Source organism: Erinaceus europaeus, chromosome 11 (assembly GCF_950295315.1).
Source record: "Erinaceus europaeus chromosome 11, mEriEur2.1, whole genome shotgun sequence".
NCBI classification, from domain to species: Eukaryota; Metazoa; Chordata; class Mammalia; order Eulipotyphla; family Erinaceidae; genus Erinaceus; species Erinaceus europaeus.
This window is the reverse complement of record NC_080172.1, coordinates 68,601,938-68,626,019: the sequence shown is the minus strand read 5'-3', so window position 1 is coordinate 68,626,019 and position 24,082 is coordinate 68,601,938. Positions and strand designations below refer to the sequence as shown.

The 24,082-nt window shown below is 40.3% G+C and overlaps 2 protein-coding genes and 1 long non-coding RNA gene across 9 annotated transcripts in view; 1 reads left to right on the top strand and 2 right to left on the bottom strand.

The window, feature by feature from the left end:
- GPSM2 (G protein signaling modulator 2) overlaps nt 1–7,449 on the top strand; it is a 53,012-nt gene extending 45,563 nt beyond the window's left edge. For both annotated transcript variants that reach the window (XM_060201968.1, XM_007528685.3), the window contains 3 exons: nt 3,363–3,522; nt 4,794–5,011; nt 6,586–7,449. In XM_060201968.1, the coding sequence (XP_060057951.1) occupies nt 3,363–3,522; nt 4,794–5,011; nt 6,586–6,813 (606 nt within the window). In that variant the 3' untranslated portion in view covers nt 6,814–7,449. The remainder of the gene's footprint in view (nt 1–3,362; nt 3,523–4,793; nt 5,012–6,585) is intronic.
- On the bottom strand, nt 5,914–6,589 carry LOC132541404 (uncharacterized). Its single transcript, XR_009552601.1, has 2 exons — nt 6,387–6,589; nt 5,914–6,095 (listed from the first exon to the last, which is right to left on the bottom strand). It is a non-coding gene; the product is annotated as an uncharacterized LOC132541404 (long non-coding RNA).
- A 3-nt stretch (nt 7,450–7,452) lies between the features above and the next one.
- CLCC1 (chloride channel CLIC like 1) overlaps nt 7,453–24,082 on the bottom strand; it is a 53,564-nt gene continuing 36,934 nt past the window's right edge. For 3 of the 6 annotated variants that reach the window (XM_060201972.1, XM_060201973.1, XM_060201974.1), the window contains exons 9-12: nt 22,434–22,531; nt 22,026–22,172; nt 13,142–13,483; nt 7,453–11,023 (exon numbers count right to left, since the gene is read on the bottom strand). In XM_060201972.1, coding sequence (XP_060057955.1) covers nt 10,772–11,023; nt 13,142–13,483; nt 22,026–22,172; nt 22,434–22,531 — 839 coding nt within the window. In that variant the 3' untranslated portion in view covers nt 7,453–10,771. The remainder of the gene's footprint in view (nt 11,024–13,141; nt 13,484–22,025; nt 22,173–22,433; nt 22,532–24,082) is intronic. The other 3 variants (XR_009552600.1, XM_060201971.1, XM_060201970.1) reach the window with 3 other exon arrangements.

Genomic DNA, 24,082 nt, shown 5'->3' with positions numbered 1-24,082 from the left:
CTACTATGATTGTGTTACTGTTAATGTATTGCTGTAGCTCTTTCAGTAGAAGTTTGATGTATTTAGATGGCTTCTCATTGGATGCATAGATGTTAATAATTGTTAAGTCCTCTTGATTGATCCTCTGAGCATTAACTAGTGTCCATTCCTATCTTTTCTGATCTTATCTATTTTAAAGTTTATGATGTCAGATATGAGAATTTCTGTTCCTGCCCTTTTTTGTGAGCCATTGGCTTGTATGATAGTTTCCATCCTTTCACTTTAAGCCTGTGTTTGTCTTGTTGAGTTAGGTGGGTTTCCTGTAGATAGCATATTGTTGGGTTGTGTTTTGTGATCCATCTTCCTACTCTGTGTCTTTTAATAGGTAAATTCAGGCCGTTGACATTTATTGATATCAAAGATTGAAGATATTTTAACACCATTCTTGTAGAGTTTTAGAGTGTTTTGATATATGTCCTATTTGTGGTGGTCTGGTTGTTTATAGGAGACCTTTCAGAACTTCTTTCAGGGCAGGCTTGGTGATGGTTGCTTCCTTCAACTGTTGATTGTCTGAGAAGGTTTTGATGCCTCCATCTAGTCTGAATGACAGTCTAGCAGGATATAGTATTCTTGACTGAAAGCCTTTCTCATTGAGCACTTGATAGATATCTTGCCATTCTCTTCTGGCCTGTAGTGTTTGTATGGAGAAGTCTGCTGCTAATCTTATGGGTTTTCCTTTGAAGGTGACTCTTTGTTTTTCTCTTGCAGCCTTCAGGATCCTTTCTTTATCCTTATTCCTTTCCATTCTAAGTATGCTATGTCTTGGTGTCTTTAGGTCTGGGTTAATTCTGTTTGGGACCCTCTGGGCTTCTTGAATTTTTATGTCTTTGATGTTGTCAACAGGAGTTTTCAGCTTCTATGGCCTGGAAAATGCTTTCTTCCTCTCCTTCTCTTTCTTCCGCTGGTATGCCAATAATGTGTATATTGTTTCTTTTGAAGTCATCCCATAGGACTCTGTTGTTGTTTTCAGCATCTCTTAATCTCTTTTTGAGATCTCTTCTTTTTTAGTTGTATCTAATTCATCCTCAATCTTGCTAATTCTGTCTTCAGCCTCATAGATTCTATTCTCTCTGCCCTCTACTGATTTCTGGAGTTCATCTATTTTGTTGCCCTACTCTGATACTGTTTTAGCTTGTTCAGCTAGTTGCCTTCTTAGCTCAGCGATTTCAGCTTTCAGCTCTCTAATATCCATGAGATAATTAGTATTTTCTTCCATATTCTCATTTGTTGTTCCTGCATTTCTGATTACAATTTTTTCAAATTCTTTACTCACTCCTGTTATTTCCTTAGCTAATGTTTGGATGTTGAACTCGTTATTTTGTGCTTCACCCTCTGGCGGACTTTTAGCTGGACTCTTGTCCTGGTTCGACTCTCCAATATTTTTTCTTGTTGTTTTAACCATTTTATATATTATGAGTTCCCTTTATCAGTACTTTTCAAATTATTGATCACTATTGCCTGGATTGACTTGTGTCTAAGTAAGTTAATTAAAGGGTTCACAGTGGTGGAAGTTAACAGTTGTTTCAATCCCTGAGTTGGAGCTTAGTGGTTTAAAAAGCCTCTTTTTTTTCTTACCTGTAGGCTATGGGAGCCTGAGGGCTTTTAAACTATAAGTAGGCTTCTTAGCTTAATCACTGACTCCTGACCAAGAGATAAAGCAGGGTGTGGCAGAAATAATCCAGTGGTTATGCAAAGAGACTTTCACAGCCCCTCAGCTATGCCACCGAGGCATAGGTCTTCTCCTGAGTTTCCTGGTTAGATCTCTGTCCCCTGGTGTCCCTCCCTGTCGCTGCTCCAGATTTTGAGGGTAGTAGCAATGGAAAATCAGAGTTGCACTTGGTGAGTCTCTGGGGAGTCCTCTCCTCCCTTAAGCTGTCCCCTTGTTGGTGGAGCAGACTGAAGGTGGTGTCTCAACTGATAAACTGCTGAACTGTTAGCAGTCACTTAATCTCTCCTTAGGCTCCTCTCTCCTCTCTGTCACCAGCCACATGTGTTTGTACTCACCGGTGATTTACTGGGTTCCTGTGGTCATTCTAGTCCTGTCTTGTTTCGGTCCCAGGTGGTCTCCTTTGGTATTCCTAGTTGATCCGGGAATGGAGAGAGGAGAGGAGAGGAAAGAGAAGGGGAGGGGAGGGCAGGGGAGGGGAAAGAAAGCGATCTCCTGCTCGTAGCTCCGCCTCCGAAAGTCCACTCAGAGGGTATTTTTAAATGTTTGAGTACTATGATCTGTATTATATATCTTTGGCTATTCAGAGAAGCATTCTGTATTTTCCTTTCTCTTTCAAAATTAGAAATATTACTCTACTCATAGATTTGTTCCTTCATTGTTTTGGGTAGTAATTGTGTTTTAAGTCACTTCAGCATGCAAAAATACCTTTTATTTCAGTACAGTATCTCCCAGTAAAATTATCTTCCACTCACTACATTTTATTTTGACCAGAGTACTGCTTATCTCTGGCTACTGGAATTGAACCTGGGTCTTCACATGCAAGTCCAGTGCTAGATTTTAAAAAATTTATATATAATTCTTTTTATTGGATAGAGACAATCAAAACTTGAATGGGAGAAAGATCCCTGCAGCATTGCTTCACCACGTGCAAAGCTTTCCCCCTGCAGGTAACATGCATGCTCAACCAGATGCACCACCACCTGACCCCTAGACTTTTTTTCTTTTAATTTCCACTAGAGTTATCGCTGAGGCTCAATGCTAGCACTACAAATCTACCACTCCAGCAGCCTTCCCCCCCCCCCCCCATTTTATTTGATAAGACAAATTAAGAGGGGAAGGGAAACACAGAAAGGGAAAAAGACATCTGCAGACCTACTTCACTATTGTGAGGTGTCCCCCTGCAGGTTGGAAATAGGGGGCTCAAACCCTGCTTCTTGTGCATGGTAACTTGTGTGTCACTGCCCAGCCCCAGTGCTAGAATTCTTACATAGGAATTTAAAAGACTGGAGGCTGGGCAGTGGCACACCTGGTTGAGCATACAGACTATGTGTGCAAGGTCCTGGGCTCAATCCTGTAGTAGAAGCTTCACAAGCAGTGCTGCAGGTGTCTTTCTTCCCTTCTTAATTTAAAAAATGATAGTGAACAGAGATCAGGTTATTCAATATCAGTTTATTATCAGTGCTGCCATCCTGTATAAAAAGTGCCAAAAGGCATCTCACCAGTAGAGCAACAGGGACTAACTAAGCCCGTCAAAACACAAGGGGACGACAAAAAAAAATTGACTTAAAAAAACCCATTTATTGTGTTCCTTTGTATCATATTGTTACATGAATGATTTTCTAAAGGGTTTTCCCCCCCTCTGTATGCACTTTAGAAAATTAGTGCAGATACCATTGGAGATGAAGGGTTCTTTGACCTATTAAGCCGATTTCAAAGCAACCGGATGGATGATCAGAGGTGCTGCTTAAAAGAAAAGAACCACAGAGCAGCTTCAACAGCAGCAGCTTCCACTCCTCCCAAAAGGATGTTGAAAAGTAGGTCCTTCTCCCCCAGTGTTGATAGTTTTCTTTGCTATTCTTATGATTTACTTCTAGGAATCTAGTTGTCATGTGAGCCTGAATCCATGGCATCATCCCAGTCTTAGAGAGAAAAAAAATTATATATACCTTATAGCTGTATACAAGATGCAAATGCTTCATAGCTGGATTTAAAACAGTCCTCAGTGAACAAACTGTTCACACTCATAAGCATGCAATCCTGAGTTCCATCCCCACCCCTGGTTCTCATATGCAAGAGTTCAAACTTTTTTTTTAATTTTCTTTTTTATATTTTCCCTTTTGTTGCCCTTGTTTTTTATTGTTGTTGTAGTTATTATTGTTGTTGTTAGATAGGACAGAGAGAAATGGAGAGAGGAGGGGAAGACAGACACCTGCAACCTGCTTTACCGTCTGTGAAGGGACTTCCCTGCAGGTGGGGAGCCAGGGGCTCGAACCAGGATCTTTACACCGGTCCTTGCGCTTCGCGCCACGTGCGCTTAACCTGCTGCGCTACCGCCTGACTCCCAGAGTTTAACTTTTTAAAAAATTAAACAGACTGAAACTAAGGTTTTCCTGAGCCTAGAAAGGCCTAAAATTTGACTACAGAAGACTTCTCCTAGACCAGGGTTTGTTAGTTTAGCTAAAGTGTTCAGTGCTGCTAAGTTAAAATTTTCTTAAAATGTTTTATTGCACAGACACTTGTGAGCTTTTCCCCTTGCAGGTAGGGACCAGGGGCTTGAGCTCTAAAGCATGTGCACCACCACCTGGCCCAACTAAGTTAAATTTGTTCACAACAGTTCCATTCATCCTGACTTGAGAAAGTGAAAATGATTTATTTTCCTACATCTAGTTCCATGTTACCTTTTGGGTGGGCTTTAGATAAAAGAAAAAACATGATCACTGGACGGATGGTAGTGCAGCGGGTTAAGTGCATATGACAAGGATCCCAGTTTGAGCCCCTGGCTCCCCACCTGCAAGGAGTCTTTCCTCCTCTCTTTGTCCTATCCAACAAGGGCAGCAAAATGGGGGGGGGGGGGGGGAATGGCCTCTTAGAGCAGTGGATTTGTAGTGCAGGCAAAAAGAAAATGATCACAGTTATAAAACTTCGAAGTGAATCACTCTAAGTTCCTTGGGGTTCACCTACCCTCAGTCTACCATGCCAGAGCAGTAGATAGGGAAGGATCTGGGGGATCTAGGGATGAAATAAGGCAGAAAGGAATTACTCAGTAAATAAGTTGTGGTGTTTTGTATTTCTTTCTCATTTATAGCACCATCTGGCTCTGTGACGTCCCCCAACACAGATGAGTTTTTAGATCTCCTTGCTAGCTCACAGAGCCGCCGTCTGGATGACCAGAGGGCCAGTTTTAGCAACTTGCCAGGACTTCGTTTAACACAAAATAACAACCGTTCTGTACTTGGCCATCTGATGACCAGTGACCGCAAAGAGCCTGATGAAGATTTCTTCAACATCCTTGTAAAATGTCAAGTACGTCTGCATGTTTCTGTCACTCTTTAGTAGTAGCCCATATGCTGTTAAAGAGTTTCAGCAGTGGGAATCAAGTGGTAGCGCAGCAGGTTAAGCGCACGTGGCGCAAAGTGCAAGGACCAGCGTAAGGATCCCGGTTCAAGCCCCCGGCTCCCCACCTGCAGGGGAGTCCCTTCACAGTCGGTGAAACAGGTCTGCAGGTGTCTTATCTTTCTCTCCGCCTGTCTTCCCCTCCTCTCTCCATTTCTCTCTGTCCTATCTAACAACAACGACATCAATAACAACAAGAGCTACAACAAAACAACAAGGGCAATAATAGGAAATAAATATTTTTTTAAAAAGGTTCAGCAGTTTGGCAGAGGGCAATCCGTTATTTTCATGGGTGTTTCAGACACTCTAAGCTACAGTGAGACAGACTGTAAAGATATGTGGTGAAACTTAGAAAAGAGCCTCTCTTTCCTAAGAGAGCATCAGGAGCAGCCAGTGTTAGCCAGAGTTGTTAATGGGTATTTTTTTTTAATTTATTCCCTTTTTTTGCCCTTGTTTTTATTGTAGTTATTATTGTTGTTGTTACTGATGTCATTGTTGGATAGGACAGAGACAGGGAGAGAAAGACACGTGCAGACCTGCTTCACCACCTGTGAAACGCAGGTGGGGAGCAGGGAGCTCGAACTGGGATCCTTATGCCGGTCCTTGTGCTTTGTGCCATGTGCACTTAACCCACTGTGCTACCACTCGACTCCCAGGTGTAGGGTTTTTATACAGAGCATTACATAGGTAGGAATTTGTAAACTGTTACTTATTGGTACCCATCATGGTAAGATTATCATTTCGAGTATCACAACTAGACACAGTTAATCTTGTGTCTTCATTTATCTTAACAAAAGTTATGAAGCTTTAGCTAATTTTTAAAAATCTTTATTGGCTAGAGACATTCAGAAATCGAGGGAGAAGGGAGGGATAGAGAGGGTGAGAGACAACTGCAGCACTGCTTCACCACTTGTGAAACTTTCCCCTGCAGGTGGGGGCTGGGGAATCGAACCTGGGCCCTTGCACATAGTAACATGTGCGCCACCACCAGGCCCTGAAGCTTTAGCTATTCTTTTTTTTTTTTAAATATTTTATTTATTTATTCCCTTTTGTTGCCCTTGTTTTATTGTTGTAATGTTGTTGTCGTTGTTGGATAGGACAGAGAGAAATGGAGAGAGGAGGGGAAGACAGAGAGGAGGAGAGAAAGATAGACACCTGCAGACCTGCTTCACTGCCTGTGAAGTGACTCCCCTGCAGGTGGGGAGCCGGGGTTCGAACCGGGACCTTTTTGCCGATCCTTGTGCTTTGCGCCACCTGCGCTTAACCCGCTGCGCTACAGCCCGACTCCCAGCTTTAGCTGTTCTTATTCTGTCATTTAAAGAAAAACATTTACTAGGTTTTAGAGTTCAGCTTCTTCTGTCAAGAGGTAAAAAAAAATGTCTAGAAATGTATTTTCTTATTGTGAACGGTAAGAATAATGTAGCCTGGTGCTTACTCTTTTCCTGCAGTACTTATGTTTTCATCTCTTTCCTATAAACTTTCAGGGATCCAGACTGGATGATCAGAGATGTGCTCCACCACCCACGGCCACAAAGGGACCCACGGTACCAGATGAAGACTTTTTTAGCCTTATTTTACGGTCTCAGGCAAAAAGAATGGATGAACAACGAGTTCTTTTACAAAGAGATCAAAACAGAGACAATGAATTTGGGCTAAAGGACCTATTGCAGTGTAATTCTTTATTTGAATTTAAAAAAGGAGGGAAAAAATGAGCAAATCACTAGTTACCGTGGATGTTTTTTTAAGCAGCCTTATATTTCCTTTCAGAATACTGCAGGGAAATTCAAAATATTTTTTTTTCCTTAAAAGGAGAAATGATAGCACTGTAATACAGCTTACAATGTTTGAGAACCATGTAAATATTTACCCTTGACTAGTGTTAATATTCCTCTAGACACTCTTTTCAGGGTGGAGGTGTCTTGAAAGGTGCTTCATCAACTTTCATGACTACTATTTGGGATTGTGCTCTTTTGCAACATGGTAGATTTCTTTAGCTAGTGTTTGTAAAGTAGGATGTTAAATGAATCTTATAGAATTTCATCTTGCTGAAATATTTTAAAATCTTAGTTGACAGTGGCTTTTTAAATACCTAACCATGAATTTGGTGAAGAATTATGGTAAGTAACATATTGGGACCAACATGCAAAAGTTAGTCATTGTGGGTGGACAGAGGGTGCAGCAGTGCTTGGTTTTTCCTTCCTCGCAAAGACTGTGGAAGTTGAGCTGGGTATGTAGCTTAAAAGCATCATGCACATTAAAGACCCTGTGTTTATCCCCCCCGCATTGCATTTTAGGAAGAACTATTTTTAGGCCAAAACCACTATAAAATAAAAAATAAATTACTTCTAGCATGTTTGTGATTTCTCATTTAATATAAAACATGGTTTAAAATAGTCTCTTCAGTTACAAAATATAGCTGTGAAATTTTTACAGGACCTAATAAGAAAAAATGCAAAAAAAACTGCTTACCCCCAGCAACTTTAATAAAAATTAAGAAATACACATGTTAACACCTCAGTTGCCTTTTTCTCCGTAAACAGTCTGGGTGCTTAGGCTGAATTACACAATGCAAAAACTATGACATAAGTTAGCAACTCATTCTGAACCTGTTTCTTCTATTCCTTCAAGTGATTATCTGCCCAATATTAAAGGAAAAAAAGGCTTAACACATTCATTTAACAGTAGGACAGCATCCTTTTTCAAAAAACACATAGGACCCAAGTGGTAGCTCACTGGGCAGTGTAATGTGCCTTGCCATGCATGCTTCCCAGGTTCAAGCTCTAGCATGGAGGGACGCTCCAGTGCTACAGTGTCTTCTGTCAATGAAAAAGCATCCTGGAGTGATGAAATAGCACATGCTTGAGGCCCCAGCTCTGAAAAAAAAAAAAAAAAGTGAACATACATTTCATAGTGTTTTTCCTTACAATATTCACTGCAGAAAGACAGCATACTGATCCAGAAAAATGTAAATTATTTATATATGTTTATGTATATTAAAGTTCTTAGACCCTGTAAACACTTAATATTCATCTATCCCACACTGATTTTCCTAAAGGTTTATTGCTGTACTTAAATCTTGATCTTAATGATAAATATTCGCTAGACAATAAGCAGGCCTGTCTCTCTACCTATAAATTGGTCTGGCTTATATGTTCACTTTTTAAAAATAATTCTTCCCTGAATTTCTGCTATCATTCAACAGCAGTAGTAGAATGTTGCCTTGCTGTCAATGTCACTCCCAAATGGTTATCTGTAATGAAAGAATACAAAGGAAATTTTACTTGCTTTGTTTTTTAAAAATCCTGTTTTGAATTGATTAAAAAAGCACTTTGGAGTGCGGACAGCACAATCTCTAGTCCCACAGTTACAGCCTGCCACTTGACATTCAGCTCAGGTTACCCGGCCTCTAATCTGTTCACTGATCTGAACAGGTCTAACCTCAAGAGAGGACATGACTGCAAGCATCCTTTCATCAGTTGTTAGAGGCCTACTGTTTATATAAATTTCTGTGTGTTCCTGGCAGGGGGGAGTATTCTCTTTCTGATGAGTACTAAAGATACTCTGCAGTATTACAGAAAGTGAAATTGTGTGGGTCAGTCAGTAACACACCCACTAAAGCAGGACTGCAGGTATTTTATCCATTCCCCTCTCAATTTCTATCTGTCCTATCAAAAAAAAATTTTTTTTTTTCTTTTTTAGGAAAAATGAATGCCACCAAGCCCCAGCGATAACCTTGGTAGCAATAAAAAGAAAATTGTTACAGGCTCAAAACAACACTTCTGGGAATTAAGAAGGGGTATTCTTCATTTCCTGTGAAAATCATCAAAAAGCAAATGCTCTGAATACATCTTTGAAATAAAATGTTTAAGATCATTCATGATAGTTATCCTTTAAAAAATAGCTGAACATAATTTGTGTTGTGAAAGTTAAAGGTCATCCGAAAGTTATATGAAATTTGTTTCCTAGGTAGGTACTTGTCCAAGTTTTTAAATGCTGCTAGGGTTATTAATGGGAACTAGTGGCTGTTTTTTTGTTTGCTTTTGTCTTTTTTTTTTCTTTATTTGATAGGGAAGGGAAAAGAGAGACTTGCAGTACTTGCCTCATTGCTCATAAAGCTTCCCACCTACGGGTTGTGAGTAGGGGCTCAAACCCAGACCCCTGCATGTGGTAATGTGCACTTAACTGAGTGCACCACTGCCTGACCCCCTATAAATGACTTTTTTAAAAAGGCTTCAAATGAAGGGGCCAGAAGATAAATCACCCAGAAAAGTGCACTTTACCATGTGCAAGGACCAGCCCTTGACAACAACATGAGTGCCGTACAAAAGGGGACACTTCACCTGCTGTGGACTGGGGCCACTTTTTTCTCCCCGTGCCTTACCAGATAGTGTCTGAAGAGTCCACTGGGAATGGTGGAATTGGGCAGGCACAAAGCCCTGGCAGGAAAAAAGCCTAAAATAATCTTCAAATGTTGACTATTACCTGTCTATACTTAGGAAAAATAGCCAATACTTTTCTTGATCATGGTTATCTATGTACAGGTCTCTAAAAATTAGGATTTCACATGACTCAGTATGGTTTGCTACTGGCAAACAAGGAAACATCTAATACTACTGGAATTCTAAATAACAAGGTTTAATAGGCCTTATAAACCCATGTACTTCATTTGGAGGGAAAAGAAAAAACCATTCTCAAAATCTACTATGTAAAAACCGAGATTACAGATTTAACGAGATACATTACCTACATTTCCCTGGCAGCCCTCAGTTCTGCCTTAGCTGAGTATAAACAAACAGCATGCAGGCTCAGTAACAGCTGCAAGAGTAGAGGTGAAGGTAGAATATGAAACTATAAAGCCGCATTGACCTCTGGGTACCTCCTCCATCAAGACACTGATGATGTCAAACTCCCTGGCTGCATTAAATGCCCAAGTTCACAAAGAGAATAAGCAACTACAGCGAGCTTTCCTTAAAAACTGTTTTCGAGGGGTCCGGCAGTTGCACATCTGGTTGAGTCATGTTACCATACACAAAGACCTGGGTTTGAGCCCCTATTCTCCAGCTGCAGGGGGGAGCTTCCCAGTTGGTGAAGCAGGTCTGCAAGTGTTTATCTTTCTCCCTCTACCCTCTCAATTTTTCTCTGTCTTAACAAATGGGGGGGGGATAGTGGAGTGAGGGGAACAACAAAATGGCCACCAAGAGCAGTGGATTCATAGTGATGGTACTGAGCCCCAGTGATAACCCTGGTTGCAATTAAAAAAAAAAATAACGTTTTTGAATATCACTTTATAAAACATTCTGAATCCAAATCAGAGCACAGATTGAAATATAAACCCACTGGTTTATAATTTTTTTTCACTGTCCCCTAATTCAAACTAGCCTCTTCAGTTAATCAAAGATGCTTGCCTTATGTCCATATATGATACGGTTTCAAAATTAGTACTTCAAAACTTAATGAGCTGTATCCTAGTATCAGATGCCACTAAACAATTATGATACACATAAACATCTGTGTTTGGCATATTCTGATTGGCAGTAAAAAATACTAATGTTCAAGTTGGTACCTGTGTAGTGAGTACAAGAATATTCGGAGTAAGAGTAAATAGCTGTGAAAAGTATACGTTACAGAACTCAAAGATGACCTCAGCGCTGCAGTCTGTCTTGTGTTCCTTTAGCCACACAGGCTGCCATCCAGGTCCTTTCCACATGTTTCTGTTGCATCGCTTGCTGGGTTTGGAGTACTGCCTTCTTCTGTGCTGCCTTGGACATCAATCCTGGGTTGGGCCTTTTCCACAGCAGGGAAATCTTCCCTGATCCCTGATGTATCTAGGGCAGGTGGAGCTGACTGGCTTTCTGTTGGTGTACTTCCTCCTGAGATTATGCCAATCTTTTTGGAGTTTGTGTCCAAAGCAGGTGGTTTATGCTATAAAGCAAAAAGTTATGTTTATTTTTAAAATGTTTAATATACATGTTTAATAAACATGTTTAGGAAGTTTCTGTACAGATCTGTTAACCTTCAAATCCTGTTCTCAGAGCTAGATTGTAATTACCTAGATGTTACTAAGCTTCACAAATTGTCTCAAGGATGAGATACTTAGCATCTGCTACATAATCTCGTGACTATGCTTGAGGAGGTCAAGAGAATTTGTGACCTGTACTACTTCTCTTGAGGATATTCACTTGACAAATATTTTTGAACATACATTTCCTATGTTAAGTCCTAGATCCTGGGAACATAGCAGAAATGAAACATTAAACCCTTTAACTTCACTGGAACTTTAGGCTGTGCAGAATCAAGTAACAAAAGTATTGTGCTAGATTTAGGTTGTGTATTTGGGGGGCGGGTGTCAGATTGATGTTTTAAAATGGGGGAGGGGTGTGCAGGATGGGGAAGTAACAATGTCATGTAAAAAGAGTTTCATACCTGAGGTTCTCAGGTTCAGTCCCTGTACCACCTGATACAAGCAGTGCTCTGGTAAAAAAAAATTATCTGTGTATGTGAAAGGTGATAATGGATAAAGGGAGGTGTGAAAGGTGATAAATGAATAAAAAAATTGAGCCATCCACTAGGGACATATAGAAACAGGCTGGTGGGAGTCAGGCGGTAGCACAGCAGGTTAAGTGGATGTGGCACGAAGCCCCAGGACCAGCCTAAGGATCCCAGTTCGAGCCCCCGATTCCCCACCTGCAGGGGAGTCACTTCACAAGCAGGTGAAGCAGGTCTGCAAGTGTCTTTCTCTCTGTCCTATCCAACGATGATATCAATAACTACAACAATAAAACAACAAGGGCAACAAAAAGGAATAAATATTAAAAAAAAAAAAACAGGCTGGCAATATAGATCAGCCTGCCAAGATCCATGTCCAGTGGAGAAACAAGTACAAATGTCAGAACTCCCATCTGCACCCCCAAAAAGAATTTTGGTCCATACTCCCAGAGGGAGAGAAATGTTAAGGGCAGATGACTAGAGGGCTCTGAAACCCAGTTCCATCAGAATCCAGAGAGATTTTAGAAGTAGTAAAAGTTATAGATGTGACTCAGAAAGGAAAAGAAGGCAGTACTATAGAAAAAGTTCCTATCCAATAACAACAACAATAATAACTACAACAAAAAACAAGGGCAACAAAAGGGAGTAAGTATCAAAAATTTTTTTTAAAGTGGGCAAAAAATAACAGAAAAGCAGTTATAAAAATAATAGTCAACCCATACCTGTGACCTGGGGAGAACTACTGCAGTTTCCAATGGAGGGGTACAGAACTCTCGTGGTGGGAATGGTGTCGAACTGTGTCTCCGCCCCCTCATTACCTTATAATTTTATAAACCAGTATTAAATCACTAATAAAAAAATGAGCCATATAGGAATACAGAATCCACTTAAATTGGGCTGGTGAAATAACTCACTTGGATAGTGTGCTGCTTTGCCATGTCTGACAACCAGGTTCAAGCTGAACCTCCACTGCACAGAAGGAAGCTTCAGGGCTGTGGTCTCTTTCACTCTCTACCTCTATTTTTTAAAAAATCCATTTAGATAGTAAATAGCAAGGGTGGGGGTGGGGTGGGGATAGACAGCATAATGGTTATGCAAAGAGACTTTGGCTGAGCCTGAGGCTTCAAAGTCCTAGCACCACCATAAGCCAGAGCTGAACAGTGCTCTCAGGAAAGAAAAAAAAAAAAGCAAGTACAAAGTTCAATAGTCAGAAAGCTCTTGTAGCTGAAGTAGAAAGAGCAGAGAGGAGAAAGCAGCAACATCAGCTATAAGGGCAGAAGATCAAGGAAGCCTCAGGCCACTTGAGTATCTGCATTTTTCCTCTGAGGTGGGAAATCACTGGAGAGCTCTGCAGATGAGTAACAGATAACCAGTAACTATTAAAGTGGAAAGAAATCTCTTTAAAGTTTTCTAAATATACACAGATAGGATATATATGTATACAGATAGGGGATAAATATATGCAGATACGACTTAAAACACTTAGCCAAAAACTTTATAGGAAGCACTTAACCTCGTATGAAATGACAGCAAAACAAACAACTGCTGACTTACACTGGATACCACCTTGGGATGTTCACTCGCCTCTGCATCTGGTAAATCAAATGCCCGAAGCACTTCAGGGTTCTTGTTGCCAGTCCGAAATCTCAAGTCAACATCTCTCTCTCTCAAAACATCTCTTCTACCGTTATACGGGTTTTCGTAAGGGCCTTGCTCTCTGGGGTCAATCTGGCGCCTATAATAGAAATCTGCGTCACCTGCTCCGCCATGGGGTCTATAGGCGATTTCCTGCTGCCCTCTTCTGCCACCTGGCGGGAGTGCTGGAGGTGGCTCTCTCTCAGGACCTCCTAGATGTTTCATCATCATCACGGACTTTCCAGCGCCATAGCAGAAAGCCTAGAAAGAAAATACATTAAATACACTGAGTAATAGTTCATTTACAATGAAATAATGAGCTGCATAGTGTTAACAATAGTATCTATTTAAATTTTTAGGCATTTATAGACAAGTTAATTCAACTTCTTTTAAAAATCTGAGGGTTGGGGGCATAGTGTAATGGTTATGCAAAAGACTTTCATGCTTGAGGCTCCAAAGTCCCAGGTTTAATTCCCCCAAACTACCATGAGCAAGAGCTGTGATGTGCTGTGCTATGATAAAATAATAATAATTGAGGGGGCAGGGCAGTGGCACATCTGGCTGAGCACAAATGTAACCATATGTAAGGATCCAGGTTCAAGCCCCCATCCTCTCACCTGTGGGGGTGGCAGGGGGGGAGGGGTCCTTAAAAACCAGTGAAACTGTTACTCTCCCTCTAATCACCACTTCCCTTTCAGGTTCAGTATCTATCGAAAAAAATTAAATGTCAAAAAATTAAATAATTTAGATCTATTCTTTAGATTGATAAAGGGCAAGAATTACTAGTGAAATCTGAGAAATTACTGGATCATTTCAGATACACATTTTGGTTGTTTCATAACAATGACAAAATTAGCAAAAGCTCAGAAATTCATACAGGAATGTACCAATCTGATTAACTGCTCTATTTTAAAATCACCATAGAAGGTACATGTTATGGGGTGGGTGGTGGCGCACCTGGTTGAACGCACACGCTTTAGTGCACAGGACCTGGGTTCAAGTCCCTGGTCCCCACCTGGAGGGGGAAAAGCTTTGCTAGTGGTGAAGCAGGGCTGCAGGGGTCTGTCTCTCTTCCTCCCCATTTCCTCTTGATTTCTGACTCTCTCTATCCAATAAATATAATATTTTCTTAAAGGAAGGTGTATGCTGAAAATTAAATTTGGGCGCCTCTATGTATGCCACTGTGGTTTTTTGCTTTTGTTTTGCTTCTGCAAACTTGGGTTTAACAACAGCTAAAATTCAACCAGTTGTAAATTACATTCCATGGATAAAAAAATGATACAATCAAACTACAATCCATCCTGACATCTCTAGATAGAGGGCCTAGCCAACATATCTAGAACCTCACCTCTGCAGAGCTCTACCCTACTAGGGAAAGATAGAGACAGGCTGGGGGTATGGGTCAACCAGTCAGCATCCAAGTCCAGCACAGAAGCAATTACAGAAGCCTGAAGTTCTTCCTTCTGCACCCCAAAAAACATTTTGGTCCATATTCCCAGGGAGGGAAATGTCAGGGAAGATGACCAGAGGGCTCTGAACCCCACTGCCACTGGGAGCCAGAATGTTTGTGTCAAGGAATGTTTGTTTTTGCATCATCACTGAGCAGGAAGAGATCCTGGGGAGCATGTGAGGAAGTTGGGCACTATTTCACTTATTTGAGAGGGAAGAGGAAAAAGGAAGGACAACTATGGGATGATTTCACTCAGTGGAATATAAAGAATTGAAACATATGAACTTAGAAAAAACATAGTCGGGAGTCGGGCTGTAGCGCAGCGGGTTAAGCGCAGGTGGCGCAAAGCACAAGGACCGGCATAAGGATCCCGGTTCGAACCCCGGCTCCCCACAGGCGGTGAAGCAGGTCTGCAGGTGTCTATCTTTCTCTCCCCCTCTCTGTCTTCCCCTCCTCCCACCATTTCTCTCTGTCCTATCCAACAACGACAACAACAATAATAACTACAGCAATAAAACAACAAGGGCAACAAAAGGGAATAAATAAATATTTAAAAAAAAAAAGAAAAAACATAGTCAACCCATAACTATGATCTTGAGAGAACGCTGATGGTTACCGTGGAGGTGGCAGGGACGTTGAGACGAGGACATATAACTTTGGCAGTGGGAGTGGTGTGAAATTACAACTTAATTCTATAATTTGTAGTCACTATCAAATCACTTAAAAAAAAAAACTCTAGGGCCAGGTGGTGATGCACCAGGTTAAGTGCTTATATTACAGTGCACAGGACCCAGGTTCCAGACCCTGGTCCCCACCTACAGGGGGGAAAGCTTCATGAGTGGTGAAGCAGGGCTGCAGGTGTCTGTCTCTTTCCCTATCTCCTTCACCCCTCTCAATTTCACTCTATATACAGTTTTTCTCTATTCAATAAAAATATTTACTAAAAAAATAAATTAGCAATGTCCAAAATTACCTAAAGAACCATGAAGACATCCCTTGAAATCTTGTAGATCTAAGAGGTCAAAAGTTCATAATACAGAAAGATATCACGAGTCTTTTCCACTCTACTCTTGAAATTATGCACAGGAGTCTTCTAAACATAGAGTGCCTTCCTTATTCTCAGAGTTTACAGGCTTACATTCGTGTGTTTAAAAATAAAGCACTTAAATTAGGGTAAAAATATTCTTAGTTTTAATCATACTCAGTGGTAAAAATTGGAAATATTCTGCCTCAGGTCAGGTACAAGACAGGACTGCCCTCTATAACTGTTAATATTCAACAAAGTGTTGGAAGTTCTTGCTATAGCAGTAAGGCAGAAGCAAGGAATTAAAGGGATACAGATTTGAAGAGAAGAAGTCAAATGCTCCTTATTTGCAGATGATATGATAGTATACATAGAAAAACCTAAAGAAACCAACCCACAGGAAGTTTTGGAAATTATCAGGCAAAATAGTAAGATGTCAGGATACAAAAATTGACATACAAAAGTCAGTGGCATTCTTCTAAGCAAACAGTAAGAAAAAGAAATCAATCCTTTTTACTATAGCAACAAAAACAATAAAATACCTAGGAATAAACCTAACAAAAGAAGTAGGAGACTTGTATACTAAAAATAAAGAGTCACTATTCAAGGAAATAGAAAAAGACACAAAGAAATGGAAAGATATTCATGTTCATGAGTTGGAAGAATTAACATCATTAAATTGAATATACTAGCCAGAGCCATATACAAATTGAATGCAATCCCCATCAAAATCCCAACCAATTTTTTTTTTTTTTCAGGAGAATAGAACAAAAGCTAAAAATGCTTATCAGGAACCAGAAAGGACCCAAAACTGCCAAAACAATCCTGAAAAAAAACAGAACTGGAGGCATCACACACCCAGATCTCAAACTGTATTCTAGGGCCATTGTAATCAAAACTGCTTGGTACTAGAACATAAATAGACACACTGACCAGTGGAATAGAACTGAGAGCCCAGAAGTAAGCCCCCACACCTATGGACATCTAATCTTTGACAAAAGGGCCCAGACTATTAAGTGGGGGAACCAGAGTCTCTTCCACAAATGGTGTTGGAAAAAGGGGTTGAAACATGCAGAAGTGTCGTATGCTTTACATTGGCTTGTTCTAGCCCTCCCCCTCCAAGAGAATTGGATGAGTCCTGTTAATTTCGCGGGCCTGCTTGGCCCCGCCCCAAGGGACCCTGGGAGAGGGTTCCGGAGTCCGAGAGTTCCTGAGTTCCCCAGTGACAGAGTTCCTGAGGTCCGGAGTTCGAGAGTGCGAGGGTGCGAGAGTTTCAGAGTTCGAGAGTAAGAGAGGGTTCCTGAGTCCGAGAGTTCTTGAGTTCCTGAGTTCGAGAGTTTCAGGGTTACAGAGTAAGAGAGAGTGCCAGAGAGACAGAGTTCCTGGGTTCCTGAGTTCGAGAGTAAGAGAGAGTGCTTGCGCCGCCGCAAAGAGAGCAGAGTTCTGTTTGGTGATTAGTTTGTCTTAGTTTATGAATAGTTCCTCCTGAATAAAGAAATACAGCTTCCCTGCCCAGCCGTTGTCTCCGCGTCTCTGTTACCCGCCGTGAAGCAAGCCAGCCCGACCAGAGCCTTCCGAATTTTAACAACACAGAAGAATGAAACGGAACCACTACATTTCACCAAACACAGAAGTAAATTCCAAGTGGATCAAGTACTTGGATGTTAGATCACAAACTATCAGATACTTAGAGGAAAATATTGGCAGAACCATTTTCCAGCTAAATTTTAAAGACATCTTCAATGAACTGAATCCAATTACAAAGAAGACTAAGGCAAGCATAAACCTATGGGACTACATCAAATTAAAAAGCTTCTTCACAACAAAAGAAACCACTACCCAAACCAAGAGACCCCTCACAGAATGGGAGAAGATCTTTACATGCCATACATCAGACGAGAGTTTAATAACCAACATATATAAAGAGCTAGCGAGACTCAACAACAAGACAACAAATAACCCCATCCAAAAATGGGGGGAGGACTTGGACAGAATATTCACCACAGAAGAGATCCAAAAGGCAGAGAAACACATGAAAAAATACTCCAAGTCTCTGATTGTCAGAGAAATGCAAATAAAGACAACAATGAGATATCACTTCACTCCTGTGAGAATGTCATACATCAGAAAAGGTAACAGCAGCAAATGCTGGAGAGGGTGTGGGGTCAGAGGAACCCTCCTGCACTGCTGGTGGGAATGCAAATTGGTCCAACCTCTGTGGAAAACAGTCTGGAGAACTCTTAGAAGGCTAGAAATGGACCTACCCTATGATCCTGCAATTCCTCTCCTGGGGATATATCCTAAGGAACCCAACACATCCATCCAAAAAGATCTGTGTACACATATGTTCTTGGCAGCACAATTTGTAATAGCCAAAACCTGGCAGCAACCCAGGTGTCCAACAACAGATGAGTGGCTGAGCAAGTTGTGGTATATATACACAATGGAATACTACTCAGCTATAAAAAATGGTGACTTCACTGTTTTCAGCCGATCTTGGATGGACCTTGAAAAAATCATGTTGAGTGAAATAAGTCAGAAGCAGAAGGATGAATATGGGATGATCTCACTCTCAGGCAGAAGTTGAAAAACAAGATCAGAAACGAAAACACAAGTAGAACCTGAAATGTAAATTGGCATATTGCACCCAAGTAAAAGACTCTGGGGTGGGTGGATGGGTAGAATACAGGTCCATGAAGGATGATAAATGACATAGTGGGGGTTGTATGGTTAAATGGGAAACTGGGGAATGTTATGCATGTACAAACTATTGTATTTACTGTTGAATGTAAAACATTAATTCCCCAGTAAAGAAATAAATTTAAAAAAAAAAAGGTTCTGCACAACACTAAGAAGTTGAAATCCAGAAATCAATTCCTTTTACTATAGCAACAAAAGCAATAAAATATCTAGGAATAAACCTGACTAAAGAAGTGGAAGACTTGTATACTGAAAATTATGAGTCATTACTCAAGGAAATTGAAAAAGACAGAAAGAAGTGGAAAGATATTCCATGTTCATGGGTTGGTAGAATTGACATCATTAAAATGAATATACTACCCAGAGCAATAGTGATTTCACTGTTTTCAGCTGATCTTGGATGGAGCTTGAAGAAATCATGTCAAGTAAAATAAGTCAGAAACAGAAGGATTAATATGGGATGATCTCACTCACAGGCAGAAGTTGAATAACAAGATCAGAAGAGAAAATACAAGTAGAACCTGAACTGGAGTTGGTGTATTGCACCAAAGTAAAAGACTCTGGGGTGGGTTGGCGGAAGAGTACAGGTCCAAATGGACGACAGAGGACCTAATGGGGGTTGAATTGTTAGGTGGAAAACTGAGAAATGTTATGCATGTATAAACTATTGTATTTTGCTGTCGACTGTAAACCATTATCCCCAATAAAGAAATTTTTAAGAACATTCTTAGTTTTAATTTCTAATACAGTAAGTATTAATATAACTTCCATAAGAGCTTTTGTGACTGTCAACTTTTCTTGGTGTTTATTATTTATTATAGATAGACACAGAGAGAAACTGAGGGAAGAGGACATAGGGAGAGAAAGAGAGACACCTGTAACACTATTTAGCCACTAGTGAAGCCCCCCCCCACTCCCCCCCCATTGGGGGGGAATGAGGACTTGAACCTGCACACCATAATGTATAGACTCCACCAGGGGTGCCAGGCCTCTGTGATTGTCAATTTTTTTTTTTTTAATTTATCAGAGCACTGATCAGCTCTGGTTTTTGGTGGTATAGGAGACTGAACCTGGGACTTTGGAGCCTCAGGCCTGACAAGTCTGTTTGCATAACCTTTATGCTATCGACCCCTGTCAATTCTTAAAATGTACAAAAACATCCTGAGAATAAAAGCATAAAAGAGGACAGAAGCAGCAAAAGTCCTCTTCTTTACAAAGCAGATGAAGCAACAAGAGTTGATGCAGACTTAAACTTCTAGTTTCATCTTCTATACTACTATGCAATTAATGTCATCTACCAGAACTGAAAGTCTACCCACTGAATCCTGGAACCACAAGGCAAGTCAACAAAACCAACATACTCAGGCATTTACCTAATGGATACTCGGAACTCTAGTTCAAAGGGACATATACACACCTATGTTCATAGCTGCCTTATTCACAATAGCAAGAGTGAAAGCAGTCTAAATGGCCATCAACTGATGAGTGGCTAAAGAAGTTATGGGATACATATTCCATGCACTACTACTTGGCAATCAAAGAAGATATTGAGGGGGCCAGGCTGAGGCGCATCTAGTTAAGTGCACACATTACAGTGCACAAGGACCCAGATTCAAGCCCCTGGGCACCACCTGCAGGGGGAAAGCTTCATGAGTGGTGTCTCTCTGCCTCTCTCCCTCTCTATCACCCCCTTCCCTCTCTATTTCTGGCTGTCTCTATCCAATAAATAAAAATAAAGATATATTTTTTAAAAAGATAGTGTCCTTTGGGACAAAATGGATAGAACTGGAAGTGATTATGATTAGCAAAATAAAGAGCTGAGAGACAACTACTGGATGGTTACACTCATATGTGGCATCTAGAGAACTGATTCACATGAATTTGAAAAAAAAAAAAAAGTCCAAACAAAACAGAAACAAACAGACTGTAAGACTTGTAAAAAATATGGTGCTTATCTTTGGGAGGTGGGAATATAGGGACACGAACTTTGGTGCTGAATGTAGTGTAGAACTATACATTGTAATTTTAAAATCTTGTAACCCACTATAAAAAATGGAAAATAGGGAGTCATGCAGTAGCGCAACGGGTTAAACGCAGGTGTTGCAAAGTGCAAGGACCGGCATAAGGATCCTGGTTCAAGCCCCTGGCTCCCCAACTACAGGTGGTGAAGCAGGTCAGCAGATGTCTATCTTTCTTTCCCCCTGTCTTCCCCTCCTCTCTCCATTTCTCTCTGTCCTATCCAACAATGATGACAACAATAATAACTACAATATAAAACAACAAGGGCAACAAAAGGGTAAGTAAATAAATATTTTTAAAAAATGGAAAATAAAAAAATGGAAGAAAAAACCAAAACAAACTATTTCAAAGTGAGCAGAGCAAGAGTGAATTTTGTATCTGTAGGGGAGCCAGGTGGTGGCACACCTGGTTGAGCACACGTTACAATGCACAAGAACCCAGGGTTGGCCCCCCATCCGCACCTGCAGGGGGAAGCTTTGTGAGTGGTGAAGCAGGGCTGCAGGTGTCTCTCTCCCTTCCTTCTTGATTTCTGAATGTCTCTATCCAATAAATAAACAAAGATAATTTTTCTTTAAAAATGTATCCTTAGGGAGGACAATCTTTTACTAATTTCCCATAGCACATCTCATTTCCTAAGATTTCATTGTATGTGGTAGTTGGTTTGTTTAGGTAAAGGTTAAAAGTCAATGAAAAGCTGAACAGATGAAGGGATGATGAGGAGTAATATTGCTTCTAATAAATGTCTGCTCCTGGATGCCCAAACTGTTTCTTAGCATACCCATCTTATTTTCCTCACCCTTTTATTGTTCTGTGGTAAATCACAATGCAATACAATGCAATACTGTAAAAACTCAAGGATAAAAATAAAACTCCCTGGGAGTCAGGTGGTAGGCACAGCGGGTTAAGCGAATGTGGCACAAAGCGCAAGGATGGGCGTAAAGATCCCAGTTTGAGCCCCCGGCTCCCCACCTGCAGGGGAGTTGCTTCACAAGCAGTGAAGCAGGTCTGCAGGAGTCTATCTTTCTCTCCTCCTCTTTGTCTTGCCCTCCTCTCTCCATTTCACTCTGTCCTATCTAACAAAGACAACATCAATAACAACAATAATAACTACAACAATAAAACAAGGGAAACAAAAGGAAATATTTTAAAAAGTAAATAATATAAAAATAAAGCTCCCTATCTCAAAGAGGCCATAAACAACGGGCTTCATCTCTATTCAGTTATCATAAACTAGCTTATTTTTATTTTTATTTTTTAAACTTTTTTTTTTTTAAAAAAAGACTTTATTTATTCATGAGAAAGGTAGGAGAAAGAGAAAGAACCAGACATCACACTGGTACATGTGCTGCCAGGGATCGAACTCAGGACCTCATGCTTGAAAGTCCAATGCTTTAGTCACTGCGTCATGTCCTGGACCATAAGCTAGTTTGTATCTGTAAGTAAAATCTGAGAAACACTTAGAGGACTATGTAAGTATACACAAAATCTATTACTTGAAAAGTCACATTTTAACACTATTAAGCGTAACATTCCTGATTTACATCAAAGCAGCCTATTATTTCCGAAGTTCTCTATCCTATAAATTGTCGTCAATGGTACTACATACTAACCAGGACAGCTAGTGCCATAATTATCAGCACTGGAATATGAAGCAACACTGGAATCTCCTTCATTAGTGCTTTAATAAATTCCCCAGTGCCTTTTCCGATGTACTTCAGTGGTTCTGTAACGAAGTTGGTAAATGTAACTGCCAGTGCCTAAAACAAGATAAAAAGCCACTTAACTTTTCCCTCGAGGGATTGAAGCATAGACAATGAAGCAAAATTCACTGGAAAATGATGCTGAAGTGTTAAATTTAATTGGTGACATGTCACTTTTTAATTTGACAAATGTGTTACACAGATTTGTTTAGGGCAATTTTTAATTAGCAAAATGATTCAAAACACCAACAACTTTAGTAAGCACAGAGATCTGACTGGTAGTATATAAGCAATTTTTTTACAAGATATATTCTATACCTTTGTTGGAGGAACCAACCAAATAGGGTTGACCACTAAGAGCTCATAGTATTTTTGACATGGGTCATCCTTAAAGGTCCATGAACTTCTAAACCATTCTATTTAGAGAAACAGACAAAACATTAAGTTATATTTTTGAAGTTCCATTTTATTCCAAAGTAAGACAGCATTTTGGCTTTAACCTTCCTTTCCACCTCAACAATTTTAAACTGTTTTGCAGATTTTCTGTATGCTAATTTAAACTTTTTTCATCTTATGCCCAAAACTTATATTTTTAAAAAATCAAATTATGTAAGTCTATTCAGAGAAATTATACTTTATAAAAAACTTAGATAATTAAAAAGATACACAAACATACAAACCCATGAAAAAAATTAAGAAATTTGAGAATAATGGATTGTATCAAAGTTGGCATTCTATTGTAATATTGCATTATTTTAGTTGTGCAAATGTTACCACCTTGAGGGAAATGGATAAAGGGCACACAGGGTATACCTGTGAATCTACAACTAAATATATTTATGTATATATATTTTTTAATAAAAAAGTCAGTTCTGACTTTCCGGAGGCGGGGCTACGAGCAGCAGCAGATCTGTTTCTCTCCTCTCCTCTCCTTTCCCGGATCAACTAGGAATACCAAAGGAGACCACCTGGGACCACAACAAGACAGGACTAGAAAGACTACAGGAACCCACTGGTGAGTGCAAATACACATTGCTGGTGACAGAGAGGAGCCTAGGGAGAGACTAAGTGGCTGGTAACAGTCCAGCAGTTTATCAGTTGAGAACAGCCTCTAGTCTGTTCCACCAACAAGGGGACAGATGAAGGGAGGAGAGGACTCCCCAGAGACTCACCAAGTGCAACTCTGAGTCTCCACTGCTACTGCCCTCAGAATATGGAGCACTGGCAGGGAGGGACACCGGGGGACAGAGATCTAACCAGGAAACTCAGGAGAAGACCTATACCTCGGTGGCATAGCAGAGGGGCTGTGAAAGTCTCTTTGCATAACCACTGGACTATCTCTGCCACACCCTGCCTTATCTCTTGGTCAGCAGTCAATGATTAAGCTAAGAAGCCTACTTATAGTTTAGAAGCCCTCAGGCTCCCATAGCCTACAAAGAAGAAGAAAAAAAAGAGGCTTTTAAATCACTGAGCTCCAACTCAGGGATTAAAATACTATTGAAACAACTGTTAACTTCCACCACTGTGAACCCTTTAATTACCTTACTTACACACAAGTCAATCTAGGCAATAGTGATCACTAATTTGAAAAGTACTAAGAGAGGGAACTCATAACATAATATATAAAATGGGTAAACCAACAAGAAGAAATATTAGTGAAACGAACCAGGACAACAGTCCAGCTAAAAGCCCCCCAAAGGGTGAAGCACAAAATAACAAGGTCAACATCCAAATATTAGCTAAGGAAATAATCACAGGAGTGAGTAAAGAGTTTGAAAGAATTGTAATCAGAAATACAGGAACAACAAATGAGACTCTGGAAGGAAACACTATCTCAAGGTTATTAGAGAGCTGAAAGCTGAAATAGCTGAGCTAAGAACACAACTAGCTGAACAAGCTAAAACAGTATCAGAACAGGGAAACAAAATAGATGAACTCCAGAAAGCAGTAGAGGGCAGAGAGAATAG